Below are 17,242 nucleotides of genomic sequence, written 5' to 3' on the forward strand. Positions count from 1 at the left end.
TTTTTTTTGCGGTACGCGGGCCTCTCACTGTTGTGGCCTCTCCCGTTGCGGAGCACAGGCTCCGGACACGCAGGCTCAGCGACCATGGCTCACGGGCCTAGCCGCTCCACGGCATGTGGGATCTTCCCGGACCGGGGCTCGAACCCGTGTCCCCTGCATCGGCAGGCGGACTATCAACCACTGCGCCACCGGGGAAGCCCTGACCTGCTTTTTAAATTTAAATTTTTTTTCAACTTATTAAAGTATAATTGATGTATACTGAACTATATACATTTGAAAGGTCAACATGGTTGATTTTTAAAATCTGTGTTTAAGACTGGACAAAGCTGTGTTATCAAAATATAAGTATACACATCATGGCATCCTGCAATTCACCTTAGTGACTGTTGTGAACTAGATGTTTGTATCCTCCCAAAATTTGTAGGTTGAATCCTAAACCCCCAATGTGGTGGTATTTGGAGATGGAGCATTTTGGGGGCAATTAGGTTTGGATGAGGTCATGAAGATGGAGCCCTTGTGATGGGATTAGTGTCCTTTTAAGAAGAAACACCAAAGAGCTTGCTCTCTCTCTCTCTTTCTCTCTCTACCACATGAGGACACAGCCAGAAGGTGGCCGTCTGCAAGCCAGGTAGAGAGGCCTCACTGGAACTCAGCCATACTGGACATACTGGACTTCCAGCCTCCAGAACTGTGAGGAAACATATTTCTGTTGTTTGTACTCCCTAGTTTATGGTATGTGTTTTGGCAGCCCGAGCTGACTAAGAAAGCCACCCTCGTACCAGGTGTGTCTGAATTACTGAGGATTCTGCCACAAGTTTATCAGGCAGTCTGGGAAGCACCTCCTTCTGTCATTCACATTGACAGCTGAGTGCCGATGTGTCCCTCCCTGGCTCCCAAGGTGAGCCCTTCATCTTAAACAGCTAGAAATGGGCGACATTTCCTTTGGTGTCAGATGACAGCCGGGCAAGTCAAGAGCCCAGCTGTAAGGCCGTAAATACCGACGAGTGTAGGCCACTGCCTTCCAGAAGGCATGTGCAGGGCTCTAGGCTGCTTGTGTCTGCGTTGGGGAGCAGCCGCCTGGGTTCCCATGGCCTGGATGGTGCTGCCAGATGTCACATGTGCAGCCCTGCCACCTCCCTGCTATTTACAGCCAAGTCACTACATGGGACTCAGACCCTAGGACCCTGCGCTGGCATTCAAAAGGATTTAATAGGCCTCTTTGTAAACAGCGCCAAACAGTTGTTCAAGCGACACGTAGAGCTCCGCGTGGCTGTGATGCCAAGTGCAGCTTGGGCTTTATTTGTTTGGGTTCTTTCCCCCTTTATAAACAGAGAGGAGTGTCTGCCTACAAAATTGTCTTCCTGGCAGGATGGGAAGAGTTGAGAGAGGGGAATTCTTCCTTCCCTGCTCTATTCTTTGTGACTCGGGGGCCACATGTTTCCAAAAGCCATTTTTGAGAACCCCAGCTCTCAATGACCTCAAGCCCTGAGCAGTTAGAAGCGCGAGGAACTCAGGCTCCCTCAAGCCAACCCCAGAACACATCATGTCAAGAAGGAAGGTGGGATCCCATTTTCCCCTGGACTGAAGTAGGAAGAGGGTGTGAGGTCACATTTAGGTATCAGGTACCTTGTCAGAAGCCCTGCTGAAACAGACTCCCCCAGAAGTCCCTTTCTTGTCCCTTTCAAGTCCCTGCCTTGTCCCTTTCACTTCACATGGTATCTCAATTAGCCCAGCTTTGGGCCTGGCCCCAGTTTGCTTCCAATGTGTTGAATTCGTAACCACAGACAAGGTTAGGAGTTGGATCTGGGCTGGGGAAGGGGCAGGACCAGGGTCAGCTGGGCAGCCATCCTCGGGACACGGGAGGGAGAGCACAGTCAGATGTCAGCTCTCACCGAGGCTCTCCCTCCCTCTACCCCAACATCCTCCACAGGCATTCACTAGACTTTCTGGTCTCAGAGGAGGTCTTTTGCAAGGATGTGGGATGCTTAATTGCAAGTCTGGCTCTGTAACCTGGTCGTGGGCCCTGCCAGATATCCCATCCATCACTTTTTTTTTTTTTTTTTTTTGCTGCGTTTGGGTCTTCGTTGCTGCTCACGGGCTTTCTCTAGGTGTGGCGAGCAGGGGCTGCTCTTCATGGCAGTGTGAGGGCTTCTTATTGTGGTGGCTCCTCTTGTTCTGGAGCATGAGCTCTAGGCATGCGGGCTTCAGTAGTTGCAGCACGCGGGCTCAGTAGTTGTGGCTCCCAGGCTTAGTTGCTCAGCAGCATGTGGGATCTTCCCGGGCCAGGGATCGAACCCGTGTCCCCCGCATTGGCAGGCGGATTCTTAACCACTGCGCCACCAGGGAAGTCCCCCCATCACCTTGGAATGCAGAGGCGTAGCCCCCAAGTTCCCAGAAAAGTCAGACTTGTGCCCTCATTGGAACCCCTTTCATCATGCCCCACCCCCATCTGTCAGGGGCACCCACCCCCCCCCCGCCCCCCCAGGGACTTTGGGTTGAAACCACAACCTGGCCTTGATGCTTGAGTTGAACCCACTTGATCAAGTCCTGGAAGAAAAATCAAAGGCTATCGAGGAAGAATCATGTGAGGTGCTTATAGTCCTGAATACATCTCCACACAAAAAGACTTATTCTTTGAAGACAGAGTCAGATGGCTCGGTGCCCTGCATGGAGGGAAAAGATCTAAAGAGTTAGGTAGAACCCTGGGATGAAGAGAGATGGTGTCTGCCTGTGGTCGGGGCCAGCACCCCCAGTCCCGGCCCGGGCAGGGCTTCTGAGGTGCCCCGCCTGTTCTGTACCTGGTGGGTATGTTGTCTTCCTTCCCAGCACTCCCATCGCCTCATCTGCAACGTGAGAGAAACAGGATAAAGTGACCAAGCCCAGGCTGACCCCGAGTTCCCCAGCTGTGTAGAAGGTGCTGGTTGAAATCCGAAGGCTGTTCAATATTAAACAAACAAACAACTGAAGGAATATTTATTGGAAGCAAAACTGCAAAGATAACTCAGATGTCAAGTCTTTAACCCCCAAATACATCAGTATCCTTGGCTCAAACTCTGTTTCCCGGTTGGAAGACTGGGCCAGCACCTTGACAAAATCATTTGGGACAGGGCTGCCGTTTGTTCAATAGGGGAAATACTGCAAAACATGATGGTCAGCAGGCTATGGGTGGGAAGGGAGGGTCTTTGCTCAGTAAAAAGTTTGGAAACCATGTCTCCAGCGTTTCAGAGTTCCTAATGAAGTTTGTGTCCTTCTCTCAACAACACTGTGGGTGATCTTTGCCGGGTGAAGGGTGATCTTCCAACCCTAAACTTGAAGAGTGGCCAAGATTCAGGTCTGGAAAGTGCTAAGCCCTCTCGGTGGAAGCTCTGAGGTATCTTTGGCCCCCCCGCGCTTACTCAGGTAGTGATTCTGTGTGCAATGTAACCAGAATGCTCCCTTTCCATCTCTGTTAATTTCCAAATTGGCTCGTTAAATCTATACATTCCAGAGACTTAGTCCAACATTCCAGGGAACCTTTCCATGGACAATCAGAGCAGGAGTTCTTTTCAGCAGGGTTTGTTCAAGCAGAGGGAATGTGAAAAAAAACCTCCAGAACAAATTACCTTCATCTTGCAAAGGGGACCTCAGATGGCAGCCTCACGGTTACCCCCGCCGTGTCTCTCCCTGACTCTGCCTTGTCACTTTCACTTCACACGGTATCTCAATTAGCCCAGCTTTGGGCCTGGCCCCAGTTTGCCTCCAGTTTGTTGAACTCCTAACCGCAGACAAGACACTGTTAACTAGCAGTCCTGCCAGAGAGTGAGTGCAGTAAACTCCAGGGTATTCTTTTCTGTGTTGTTGTTGTGACACAAACATGTAAGTGTGTTTGAAACCTCAGAGCACAGCTGCTAGGGGAGGTGTCTGTTTTGCTGCCAGATGGGTACATAATGTACCACACATGTGAGCAGGGCACTGGGGGATTTTAGCTGGAATTAACAACCGCATAAGAACTGGAAGCAAATAAATAAATAACCCGAGTGTTCAAAGGCCATTTTATCAACTCAGTTTATCTCCACTGCTAAATGCCAACTTTTTTTTCTTGACTTACCTTTTCTATTCCTCTGACCTTCAGAATTCTTCCCACATTTGGGATTAACTGAAGTTGCTCTCACGGCTCTTCATGCCCTTATTTAAAGGACCAGGGGCTTCCCTGGTGGCACGGTGGTTGAGAGCCCGCCTGCCGATGCAGGGGATACGGGTTCGCGCCCGGGTCCGGGAGGATCCCGCATGCCGCGGAGCGGCTGGGCCCGTGAGCCATGGCCGCTGGGCCTGCGCGTCCGGAGCCTGTGCTCCGCGGAGGGAGAGGCCACAGCAGTGAGAGGCCCTCGTAACGCAAAAAAAAAAAAAAAAAAAAAAGGACCGACCTGCTCTTTTTCTCTGAAGTGCTTTGGTGGGGCGATGACTTTCCTTTTCCCCAAAGCGCAGCTCCAGAAGTGGGGAGTCAGGAGGGATGGGCTCTAGTCCCCAGCCTTCTGGTCTCTCTGTTTATCACCTGTTACCTGGGGGCAGAGGCAGTAGAGACCATCCAAGCCTCATCCAAATGTCATCTGCTGTCTGTCCGTGTCCTTAACAAGCATGTCCTGAACGTCCGGTGAATGCATATTGCCAGGCCCCTGTCTGCGAGATGGCCCCTTCTCTCAGGAGCCTGTTAATCCCTGTTTGGAGAGGGTCCATCAGGTAATCGCATACGAATGTTTCAGTCAGTCTGTGCTCACTGCCCTGAGATGGACACAGCTAGTACTAAGCAGTGGCAGGCATATAATCAGTATTTATTGAGTGAATGCATGGATACTGGAATTACAGAAATTCACTTCTAACTCAGAGGTAAAGCAGCAGCCAGGCTTACCTTGTTTCACGGCCAAGGAGCAGGCCCACCTGCATGGTGTCTCTGTGTGGCACAGATGCAGACAGCCCTTCCTCTGCATGCATGGGGCCCCTTGCTGGATGCACGGCTCATCCTGGCTGGAAACTTTTGGGCAGGGGTCAGACTGCACTAGCGTGTGCGGTGGCCCTGCTGGGTGGGATGGGATATGGGGAGAAACAGAGAGGTAAAGAGCGCACACTCTGAAGCTGGAGTGCTTAGGTTCCTGTACTAATGTCACCTCTTCATCTCCTCATCTATCAAGTGGAGGAAGAATAGTACCTACTTCAAAGGGTTGCTGTGAGGCCTAAGTGAATCAATATATGTAAAGTGTTCAGAACCAGGCCTGGCACAGGGTAAGTACTAATTAAATATTAGCTCTTTCTCATGTTATTATTATTTTGGAGAGGGGGGAGTTGTCAGGACCTATAGGACAGCTCAGTTTCTAGAGGGGTGAAGGGTGGGAGGAGAGGGGCAGCTGCAGTTGGAAGTAGATTGTTCAGAGGGCTGTGGTCAGTTTGAGTGGATTTCTGAAGCTGTGGCTCTCTGTAGCCCTCAGGTCTTATCTGGTGGGTGGGTTTCTACAGAAGTAGAGGCAGGAGGTCATAGGTGAAATCGGATGGCCAGCAGCTTCCTCCTGGTTCTGGTTCTAAGGAACAAACACCTACCCTCCCAACACACACACACACACACACACACACACAAACTCCTACGGAATGGGTGGGAGTTTAGCAAACAGCATCCAGGAAACAGGCAAGGTCAGGTAGGGCGGTCCAGAGCCTACTAGGGTTCAAGGGTTTATCTGAGTACCTAGTAGGGAAACTGAGGCAAAAGCCTAGTAGATACAAGTTGCCCAGAGCTCCTGGCAGCCATAACCGAAATCAGGTCTCTCGCAGCCAGACCATAAGCCCCTGCTACTGGCACTGCTGATCAGCAGACTCCAGCCTGGCAGGGCTTGGTCTGAGGACCACAGGAACAGAGTCACCCACATCCCGAATAGGAGGGAAGTATAGAGGGGCTTGATGAAGGCCTTGAGTTGAGATGGAGGCTGGGAGGATGGTCAGGACTTGGATGACCAGAACTGAGACATTCTGGGCAGAGGGGGAGAACAGAGTGAAGATGCAGGTGGGGTTGCGCCTGATAAGGTCCAGGAATCTGAGTACACGTGTGGGCCTGGAACATAGTGGAGGCTGTGTGTGGAGGGGAGAATCCTGGGAGGAGGCTCAGGAGCCAAGGCCAGGGCAGGGGAGCCTTGGAACCGAGCTGGTGACAAAGAGCGCTGGACGTTTTGCAAGCATTGTCACAGTGACCCGATGCGGCTAGAGTCTCTGTATGACTGTATTGCAGACAATTGGATCATAGGAGAGGCTCAGGAGGGGTGGTGGAAGGAGCATGAGGCTGGGGGAGGAGATTTCTTAACTGAACCTTGCGGTGAATAGCCTGGACAGTACAGAGGCCTGGGTGGAGACAGCAGGAACAGGGAGGAAAGGAGAGATGGGAGAAACATTGTGAAGCAACAAGACCTAGGGCCTAGCGTCTGATGAGGTACAGAAGGTGTGCGTATAGGGGTGGTCCCCGTTTTGGAGGGGAGGCCAGCTGTGCGCAGAAATGAGTTCCATTTCCATCTCGTAGGACTCAAGGTGGGTGTGAAGGGCCCCAGTGGACAGGCCATCAGGCAGGGGCCCTAGGGAGTGGGGCCTGGGCTAGAGAGGAGAATTCAAGGCAGAGCTGAAGCCACAGGCGGGGAAGAGGTGAAGCCCAGAGAGAAAGAGAGGAGACCAGTGACAGAAGTTGGGACAACAGCCATCCTTGGGGCCAAGGGGAGGGAGAGGAGATGCAGCATCTCAGAGGATGCGTTCATAGTGGCCAGAGGTGTCATCAGAGGCAAACAGGAGAGCACAGCTTCCCCCTGTGCCCAGCCTGGAGGGCTTCTGCAGCTTAGCCCAGGCCGGCCCCTCTGCTGCAATCCTTGTCCCCAACACACACACACACACACACACACACACACACACACACACACACACAAAGCCCTGCTGAAACAGACTCCCCCAGAAGTCCCTTTCTTGTCCCTTTCAAGTCCCTGCCTTGTCCCTTTCACTTCACATGGTATCTCAATTAGCCCAGCTTTGGGCCTGGCCCCAGTTTGCTTCCAATGTGTTGAATTCGTAACCACAGACAAGGTTAGGAGTTGGATCTGGGCTGGGGAAGGGGCAGGACCAGGGTCAGCTGGGCAGCCATCCTCGGGACACGGGAGGGAGAGCACAGTCAGATGTCAGCTCTCACCGAGGCTCTCCCTCCCTCTACCCCAACATCCTCCACAGGCATTCACTAGACTTTCTGGTCTCAGAGGAGGTCTTTTGCAAGGATGTGGGATGCTTAATTGCAAGTCTGGCTCTGTAACCTGGTCGTGGGCCCTGCCAGATATCCCATCCATCACTTTTTTTTTTTTTTTTTTTTGGCTGCGTTTGGGTCTTCGTTGCTGCTCACGGGCTTTCTCTAGGTGTGGCGAGCAGGGGCTGCTCTTCATGGCAGTGTGAGGGCTTCTTATTGTGGTGGCTCCTCTTGTTCTGGAGCATGAGCTCTAGGCATGCGGGCTTCAGTAGTTGCAGCACGCGGGCTCAGTAGTTGTGGCTCCCAGGCTTAGTTGCTCAGCAGCATGTGGGATCTTCCCGGGCCAGGGATCGAACCCGTGTCCCCCGCATTGGCAGGCGGATTCTTAACCACTGCGCCACCAGGGAAGTCCCCCCATCACCTTGGAATGCAGAGGCGTAGCCCCCAAGTTCCCAGAAAAGTCAGACTTGTGCCCTCATTGGAACCCCTTTCATCATGCCCCACCCCCATCTGTCAGGGGCACCCACCCCCCCCCCGCCCCCCCAGGGACTTTGGGTTGAAACCACAACCTGGCCTTGATGCTTGAGTTGAACCCACTTGATCAAGTCCTGGAAGAAAAATCAAAGGCTATCGAGGAAGAATCATGTGAGGTGCTTATAGTCCTGAATACATCTCCACACAAAAAGACTTATTCTTTGAAGACAGAGTCAGATGGCTCGGTGCCCTGCATGGAGGGAAAAGATCTAAAGAGTTAGGTAGAACCCTGGGATGAAGAGAGATGGTGTCTGCCTGTGGTCGGGGCCAGCACCCCCAGTCCCGGCCCGGGCAGGGCTTCTGAGGTGCCCCGCCTGTTCTGTACCTGGTGGGTATGTTGTCTTCCTTCCCAGCACTCCCATCGCCTCATCTGCAACGTGAGAGAAACAGGATAAAGTGACCAAGCCCAGGCTGACCCCGAGTTCCCCAGCTGTGTAGAAGGTGCTGGTTGAAATCCGAAGGCTGTTCAATATTAAACAAACAAACAACTGAAGGAATATTTATTGGAAGCAAAACTGCAAAGATAACTCAGATGTCAAGTCTTTAACCCCCAAATACATCAGTATCCTTGGCTCAAACTCTGTTTCCCGGTTGGAAGACTGGGCCAGCACCTTGACAAAATCATTTGGGACAGGGCTGCCGTTTGTTCAATAGGGGAAATACTGCAAAACATGATGGTCAGCAGGCTATGGGTGGGAAGGGAGGGTCTTTGCTCAGTAAAAAGTTTGGAAACCATGTCTCCAGCGTTTCAGAGTTCCTAATGAAGTTTGTGTCCTTCTCTCAACAACACTGTGGGTGATCTTTGCCGGGTGAAGGGTGATCTTCCAACCCTAAACTTGAAGAGTGGCCAAGATTCAGGTCTGGAAAGTGCTAAGCCCTCTCGGTGGAAGCTCTGAGGTATCTTTGGCCCCCCCGCGCTTACTCAGGTAGTGATTCTGTGTGCAATGTAACCAGAATGCTCCCTTTCCATCTCTGTTAATTTCCAAATTGGCTCGTTAAATCTATACATTCCAGAGACTTAGTCCAACATTCCAGGGAACCTTTCCATGGACAATCAGAGCAGGAGTTCTTTTCAGCAGGGTTTGTTCAAGCAGAGGGAATGTGAAAAAAAACCTCCAGAACAAATTACCTTCATCTTGCAAAGGGGACCTCAGATGGCAGCCTCACGGTTACCCCCGCCGTGTCTCTCCCTGACTCTGCCTTGTCACTTTCACTTCACACGGTATCTCAATTAGCCCAGCTTTGGGCCTGGCCCCAGTTTGCCTCCAGTTTGTTGAACTCCTAACCGCAGACAAGACACTGTTAACTAGCAGTCCTGCCAGAGAGTGAGTGCAGTAAACTCCAGGGTATTCTTTTCTGTGTTGTTGTTGTGACACAAACATGTAAGTGTGTTTGAAACCTCAGAGCACAGCTGCTAGGGGAGGTGTCTGTTTTGCTGCCAGATGGGTACATAATGTACCACACATGTGAGCAGGGCACTGGGGGATTTTAGCTGGAATTAACAACCGCATAAGAACTGGAAGCAAATAAATAAATAACCCGAGTGTTCAAAGGCCATTTTATCAACTCAGTTTATCTCCACTGCTAAATGCCAACTTTTTTTTCTTGACTTACCTTTTCTATTCCTCTGACCTTCAGAATTCTTCCCACATTTGGGATTAACTGAAGTTGCTCTCACGGCTCTTCATGCCCTTATTTAAAGGACCAGGGGCTTCCCTGGTGGCACGGTGGTTGAGAGCCCGCCTGCCGATGCAGGGGATACGGGTTCGCGCCCGGGTCCGGGAGGATCCCGCATGCCGCGGAGCGGCTGGGCCCGTGAGCCATGGCCGCTGGGCCTGCGCGTCCGGAGCCTGTGCTCCGCGGAGGGAGAGGCCACAGCAGTGAGAGGCCCTCGTAACGCAAAAAAAAAAAAAAAAAAAAAAGGACCGACCTGCTCTTTTTCTCTGAAGTGCTTTGGTGGGGCGATGACTTTCCTTTTCCCCAAAGCGCAGCTCCAGAAGTGGGGAGTCAGGAGGGATGGGCTCTAGTCCCCAGCCTTCTGGTCTCTCTGTTTATCACCTGTTACCTGGGGGCAGAGGCAGTAGAGACCATCCAAGCCTCATCCAAATGTCATCTGCTGTCTGTCCGTGTCCTTAACAAGCATGTCCTGAACGTCCGGTGAATGCATATTGCCAGGCCCCTGTCTGCGAGATGGCCCCTTCTCTCAGGAGCCTGTTAATCCCTGTTTGGAGAGGGTCCATCAGGTAATCGCATACGAATGTTTCAGTCAGTCTGTGCTCACTGCCCTGAGATGGACACAGCTAGTACTAAGCAGTGGCAGGCATATAATCAGTATTTATTGAGTGAATGCATGGATACTGGAATTACAGAAATTCACTTCTAACTCAGAGGTAAAGCAGCAGCCAGGCTTACCTTGTTTCACGGCCAAGGAGCAGGCCCACCTGCATGGTGTCTCTGTGTGGCACAGATGCAGACAGCCCTTCCTCTGCATGCATGGGGCCCCTTGCTGGATGCACGGCTCATCCTGGCTGGAAACTTTTGGGCAGGGGTCAGACTGCACTAGCGTGTGCGGTGGCCCTGCTGGGTGGGATGGGATATGGGGAGAAACAGAGAGGTAAAGAGCGCACACTCTGAAGCTGGAGTGCTTAGGTTCCTGTACTAATGTCACCTCTTCATCTCCTCATCTATCAAGTGGAGGAAGAATAGTACCTACTTCAAAGGGTTGCTGTGAGGCCTAAGTGAATCAATATATGTAAAGTGTTCAGAACCAGGCCTGGCACAGGGTAAGTACTAATTAAATATTAGCTCTTTCTCATGTTATTATTATTTTGGAGAGGGGGGAGTTGTCAGGACCTATAGGACAGCTCAGTTTCTAGAGGGGTGAAGGGTGGGAGGAGAGGGGCAGCTGCAGTTGGAAGTAGATTGTTCAGAGGGCTGTGGTCAGTTTGAGTGGATTTCTGAAGCTGTGGCTCTCTGTAGCCCTCAGGTCTTATCTGGTGGGTGGGTTTCTACAGAAGTAGAGGCAGGAGGTCATAGGTGAAATCGGATGGCCAGCAGCTTCCTCCTGGTTCTGGTTCTAAGGAACAAACACCTACCCTCCCAACACACACACACACACACACACACACACAAACTCCTACGGAATGGGTGGGAGTTTAGCAAACAGCATCCAGGAAACAGGCAAGGTCAGGTAGGGCGGTCCAGAGCCTACTAGGGTTCAAGGGTTTATCTGAGTACCTAGTAGGGAAACTGAGGCAAAAGCCTAGTAGATACAAGTTGCCCAGAGCTCCTGGCAGCCATAACCGAAATCAGGTCTCTCGCAGCCAGACCATAAGCCCCTGCTACTGGCACTGCTGATCAGCAGACTCCAGCCTGGCAGGGCTTGGTCTGAGGACCACAGGAACAGAGTCACCCACATCCCGAATAGGAGGGAAGTATAGAGGGGCTTGATGAAGGCCTTGAGTTGAGATGGAGGCTGGGAGGATGGTCAGGACTTGGATGACCAGAACTGAGACATTCTGGGCAGAGGGGGAGAACAGAGTGAAGATGCAGGTGGGGTTGCGCCTGATAAGGTCCAGGAATCTGAGTACACGTGTGGGCCTGGAACATAGTGGAGGCTGTGTGTGGAGGGGAGAATCCTGGGAGGAGGCTCAGGAGCCAAGGCCAGGGCAGGGGAGCCTTGGAACCGAGCTGGTGACAAAGAGCGCTGGACGTTTTGCAAGCATTGTCACAGTGACCCGATGCGGCTAGAGTCTCTGTATGACTGTATTGCAGACAATTGGATCATAGGAGAGGCTCAGGAGGGGTGGTGGAAGGAGCATGAGGCTGGGGGAGGAGATTTCTTAACTGAACCTTGCGGTGAATAGCCTGGACAGTACAGAGGCCTGGGTGGAGACAGCAGGAACAGGGAGGAAAGGAGAGATGGGAGAAACATTGTGAAGCAACAAGACCTAGGGCCTAGCGTCTGATGAGGTACAGAAGGTGTGCGTATAGGGGTGGTCCCCGTTTTGGAGGGGAGGCCAGCTGTGCGCAGAAATGAGTTCCATTTCCATCTCGTAGGACTCAAGGTGGGTGTGAAGGGCCCCAGTGGACAGGCCATCAGGCAGGGGCCCTAGGGAGTGGGGCCTGGGCTAGAGAGGAGAATTCAAGGCAGAGCTGAAGCCACAGGCGGGGAAGAGGTGAAGCCCAGAGAGAAAGAGAGGAGACCAGTGACAGAAGTTGGGACAACAGCCATCCTTGGGGCCAAGGGGAGGGAGAGGAGATGCAGCATCTCAGAGGATGCGTTCATAGTGGCCAGAGGTGTCATCAGAGGCAAACAGGAGAGCACAGCTTCCCCCTGTGCCCAGCCTGGAGGGCTTCTGCAGCTTAGCCCAGGCCGGCCCCTCTGCTGCAATCCTTGTCCCCAACACACACACACACACACACACACACACACACACACACACACATGCAAGCACCACAGTGCAACCGCATGACCTTCGTCAAGTGCCAGCTCAGGTATTCTCTCCTCTGGAAAACTCTCGGCAGCTCCCTGCCCCAAGCGCCGGTTCAGTTCCTCCCTCCTCTGCATCCCTGCAGCCCCTCCCCCTCCTCTCCATGCACCTATCAGATGAGAGAGCAATTACCTGCTTTGTGGAGGGTCTCCCCGCCAGACATGAGCTTTGCAGGCCTGTTCCCCCGGTGGTGCCCTGGATAGCACACAGGGCCACTGAACTGGTGTCGGCTGGTTGAGGAGAGTTCCCATGAGAAGGGAGTTGGGGACAATAGGGGCCTGGACAGATACCTGGTTGTTCGGCTGTGGCCTTCAAGGCTGCAGCCTGGGTGGCAGGTGGGAGGAGAGGAAGTGTGATGGAGGGGACAGCCCCCATGGCACCAGCTGCCGGAACCACACCCTCCTCTCCAAGCTGCCCATCACTTTCTGTCCACCCGTACCTAGGCTGCGACCCTCACCCGACTTTCCTTCTAACTTGGTTTCTGCAATCTTTTGTAGCTGTGACCTGAATGTCTCCTATAACAGGGAGGTCCCGGAAAATACCTGTTTGAATGGATTGTAGCCATCTGTAAAATGAGGACTGTTGAAAGAGGAGAAACCGATCACTGCTCAGAGCTCCTTCCAATGAAACTCAGATTGTCCAAGCCTCTGCAGTCATTTGAACACCGAAAGGGAGGCTGAGCCATTTACTGGAAAGAGCACTGAAGTCAGGGGTACAGCTCTACTCAGCCACTGACCCCAGACTAAGTAAGGGAAGAAGAAATTCAGTTTTCTAAGTGTCTTCTGAAGCCAAGCACAAGGCTTGGCACTTTCACAAACAGTATTTTGTTTCATTAATCCACAGAGCAACCTTGGGATACTGACTCATGTACTGATTCATCAGCTTCGTTTTATTTAATAATATCGGGCAGCTCACAGAGGTGAAGTAACTAGCTCAAGCCGGTAGGTTACAGGTTGCCTGATTGTGTGTTTCTTGTATGTCACCGAGACTAATTTTCTTCTAAGTGCAGAGCTGCGTTAGATATCTGGCCATCCCACAGCCCTGGAGGCCTCTGGAACTAGAAGAGGTTTGCTTTTGTCTGAAAAGAGGCAAGAGTGAGCCTTCTAGAGTGCGAAGGAGTGTCCTGTGTCCTGTTGAGCCCTGTGATTGTAAGAGCAAAGGACCGTGTGACTTGAATACACAGTATTAGGCCAAACTCGGTCTTGGATGCCTGGAAACATTTGACATGATGTCATGAAAAGCTATGAAAGTGTCTCTCCAAAACTCCAAGAGAGGAATTAGGCTTTTGCACATACGTATGTATTCAATTTTCAGCTGTCCTGATTTCTCTCAAAGAGCCGCTGGTTCTTCCTTGGAGTCGGTCCAGGCCCCTCTGTGCTTCATCTGCACTGGGAGAAGTCCTGCGTGCCCGCCTCCTTTTGTCCCATTTTTTCCTGGGCTCTTAGGGCTGTCCTCTGTGGCGTTTTTCAATTACGCACGGTCAGGGACTAAGAAAACTAGAGCAAAGCAAACATTGCCCCAGCCCTGTGTGATAGCAGGGGATTGCTGAGTGGCCTGTGGATTGAGCAGGAACCTGGGGTAGGGAGTGAGGACCCGACAGAGTCCCTTTGCTGTCACTGCAGAATGAGAGGACACCCAGGCTGTCCCCCTTGGAGTTAACAGCAGAAAAGGCCCAGAAGACAAAGACTGGACCTGCCCTTGGGGAGGTCACAGTGTCCCCCAGGCAGGAGACAAGTCATGTGGGAGAACAGTTATATAAATATAAGATTAGGGTCATTCTCTCACTCATCAGGGTCTCAGCAAATCCTGAGTGAGCAGACAGGCGCCGACTGCAGGAGCCCCGGGGATGGCTCCGCCCTCCGCCCTGCACATCCCGTCCTGGAGGGGCTCACCCGATAGTGGGAGAGACAGACATGCACATGAGCCCCACGGTGGGTGGTGGGTGTGGAGACAGAGTGTGCCCGAGGGCCTTGGGTGCCCGGAAGGAGACCTAGAGGAGGAGGAGTTTGACTTGAGGAGTAAGCGGGGAAAGTGTCTCAGATACAGGGAACAACAGCCAATGAGTGGGTGGGACCAGAGGCCTGGAGCTGACCAGATGTACTCTGGTGTGGGGCGAGTGTAGGTGTGGCTGCCCTCTGCACCCCGCCTAAGGGCCGCCTCATGTCTTTGCCCCGGGGTCTAAGTGGAGCCCAGCTGTCTGGACGGGCAGCAGAGACTACAAGGAGTGCTAGGTTTGGGGAGGCGGGAGTGAGCTGGGAGGCTTCCTGGAGGCGGAGGTAAACCTGGGGCTTCAGTGACGGGGAGGGTTTAGACAAGTAGGAAGGAAAGCAGGGCGGGCACCTGATAGGAGCATAGAACCAGGGCCAGACGGGAACACAGACATGGTGGGGCCTCAGACTGAGGGGGACCTCACGGTGGCATGTGGCACAATGTCCGGCACCTTCAGATGAGGCTGTAGTTCACTTCTCCGAGGGGCAGTGAGTACAGGGGAGGAATCCTGGGGTCGAGAGAAGGCTCCTGTCATGCTGAGTGTCTGAGTAGGGTGACTGCTCCACGCCACGGTTTGACCACCTGGAAAACAAGGATGCTGGGGAGACCTCTGGCATCCTGTGATTACCTTGCCTTATGACCTTGAGCAAGACACGTCACTTCTGGGACTCAGCTGCCTGGTTTATCAAGTGGGGGGAATGGAGCCCTGCTGCTCTGTCACCTAGCTGAGCGTCTGGGAGGATGGTGCAGACGTGCCGGTGAAATCACTCCAGAGCAAACCTCCCACAAACATGAGGGTCAGGAGATGCTGGGACCTTTTCTGACCTGGTCCCACCGGGGACTGCCCATCTGCTTTCCTGCAGCCAGGCCCCACCTCCTCCTGTGATGTGCTTCCCCACCCTCTCCACCACTGGTCCCCTCGGGTTTGAGGACAGCACAGCCCACCAGCTCCGCCTCACATCTGGAGGGACTCCCTCAGGCCGCCACCCAGAGCCTGCCCCCTGCAGACTCATCCACGCACCTGGCAGTGAGAACGCAGGCGGGCCCACCTGGCATGGGAGATGCTCGCCCTGGGAGGATGGCGGCCAGTCTGCTCTGGGCCCAGGGTCCTGGCTCTGGCAAGCTGAGCTCACCGAGGTTTATTTATTTATCATTTGTTTGGGACGGAATGGAAGAGAATCAAATCCAATGGGCTGTTTTAGCAGCAGTTGGTGGAAAGAAAGCCATGTCTGTTTCTCCCTAAAGAATCCCTCGCATTGTGACCCTGGCCCCTCGGTTGGGTTTCGGCAGACAATGCCCTCCTTTCTCCCTGTGCCCGACAGCTCACCCCCGCCTGCCCGCCCGCCTGTCTGCCCTTGGTCCAGTGGGCCTGCCGCTGCCCGCTTGACTTGGCTGCTAGGAAGGAAGGGAAGGAGACGCCTGGGGCCCTGGCTGATCGGTCCAGCCCAGCCTAGCAGGCCCCACACGTCTTCTGGGGCTGCCATGCCCCTGTGATCCCTCAGATCCTCTGTTTGGAGCCCTAGTCCATTGGTGTGTGTTGAGGCCATGCTCTGTGCCAGGAACTGTGCCCACAGAAGTGATGCCCTCCTCCCCACTGGACTGAGGCCCGAGGTTTAGGTCTCAGGTGAGCCCCAGCACCCCTCTCGCCACTGCCATTTTGCAGATGGGGAAACGGAACCTCTAAGTGGGTAGACACCTTGCCACGTTCACACATCCAAGTGTTGGCGGCTGAGGTTGGCGGGGGGGTGTCTTTCTGCCACTCTGGGTGGGTCAGCAGAGGCTGAGGGTGACCAAGGCAGCCTCTGCAGCTGACCTCAGTCGCCTTCCTGCCTGTCTGCAGCCTTCCTCTCTCGCTCCTCTTGTAACCTGGCAAAGCCTCTCATCACACACAGAATAGAACCAGACCTGGCCTCTACCTGATCTGCTCCCCGTCTGCCTCTCCAGCTTCATCAGATGTTCCTCCCTTGCTTTCCCCTCTCTGTCCTCACTCCGTGTTTGCTGTTTCTTCGGCTCCCCAAACTCATTTCTGTCTCAGGGCCTTTGCACTTGCAGCTCATCTGCCCGCAGCTCTCTCCGCTGGTGCTGGCGTGGCTGGTCCTTGACATGTGAGGGGGCCACTGGGTTTAAATGGTCTCCCCCACCCACACTCCTTAACCGCTTACCTTCCTCTCCCTTCCTTTGTCTCATCTGTCCCTTCCTGAAATCACAGTGTTTATGTGTTTGCTTGTTGTAGTTCTGTCTCTCCCACTATGATGTAAGCCCCATGCCTGGCCCATTCCAGGAGCTTTGATAAATATATGTTTTTTTTTTTTCTTAAGATTTTTTTTGATGTAGACCATTTTTTAAGTCTTTATTGAATTTGTTACAATGTTGCTTCTGTTTTTATGTTTTGGTTTTTTGGCCGTGAGGCATGTGGGATCTTAGCTCCCTGACCAGGGATCAAACCCAAAGCCCCTGCATTGGAAGGGGAAGTCTTAACCACTGGACCGCCAGGGAAGTCCCCAAGTATATGTATTTTTTTTTTTGAATGAATGCATGAAATCCAAAATGCTGTGTCTTGATTTGCAGGGACTTTTTCTCAGAATATTTTACTGTTTCCTCTAGTACATTTCTGGGACCTTGGGGACACAGATCTGAAGAACCGTGGCTTAGAAAGATATAGTCATAGGGGAGACTGCTGGGGAGAGGCAACAGAGTTGGGCAGAGAAGTTAGGTGACCAGGCTTCAGAGGCAAACGGACGGTGGGACTGTAGGCTCTCTGCCTCAGTTTCCTCATCTGTAAAATGGGACTGATGATAGTACTGCCCTCAAGGACTGTTTTATTTTATTTTTTTTTTTTTTTGCGGTACGAGGGCCTCTCACTGTTGTGGCCTCTCCCTTCGCGGAGCACAGGCTCGGGACGCGCAGGCCCAGCGACCATGGCTCACGGGCCCAGCCGCTCCGCGGCATGTGGGATCCTCCCAGACCGGGGCGCGAACCCGGTTCCCCTGCATCG

General features: G+C 53.0%; 1 protein-coding gene across 2 annotated transcripts in view; it reads left to right on the forward strand.

The window, feature by feature from the left end:
* Positions 1–17,242, forward strand: part of TRABD2B (TraB domain containing 2B) — a 117,408-nt gene that overhangs the window by 27,932 nt on the left and 72,234 nt on the right. The window contains exons 3-4 of one of the 2 annotated variants that reach the window (XM_055084635.1): positions 596–690; positions 2,827–3,148. The exons of the other annotated variant lie outside the window; for it this stretch is intronic. Of the exons in view, the coding sequence (XP_054940610.1) occupies positions 596–690; positions 2,827–2,854 (123 nt within the window). The 3' untranslated portion in view covers positions 2,855–3,148. Of the gene's footprint in view, positions 1–595; positions 691–2,826; positions 3,149–17,242 lie in introns of those variants that run through there. 2 annotated transcript variants of the gene reach the window in all.

Source organism: Physeter macrocephalus, chromosome 4 (genome assembly GCF_002837175.3).
Source record: "Physeter macrocephalus isolate SW-GA chromosome 4, ASM283717v5, whole genome shotgun sequence".
In the NCBI taxonomy this organism is placed as follows: Eukaryota; Metazoa; Chordata; class Mammalia; order Artiodactyla; family Physeteridae; genus Physeter; species Physeter macrocephalus.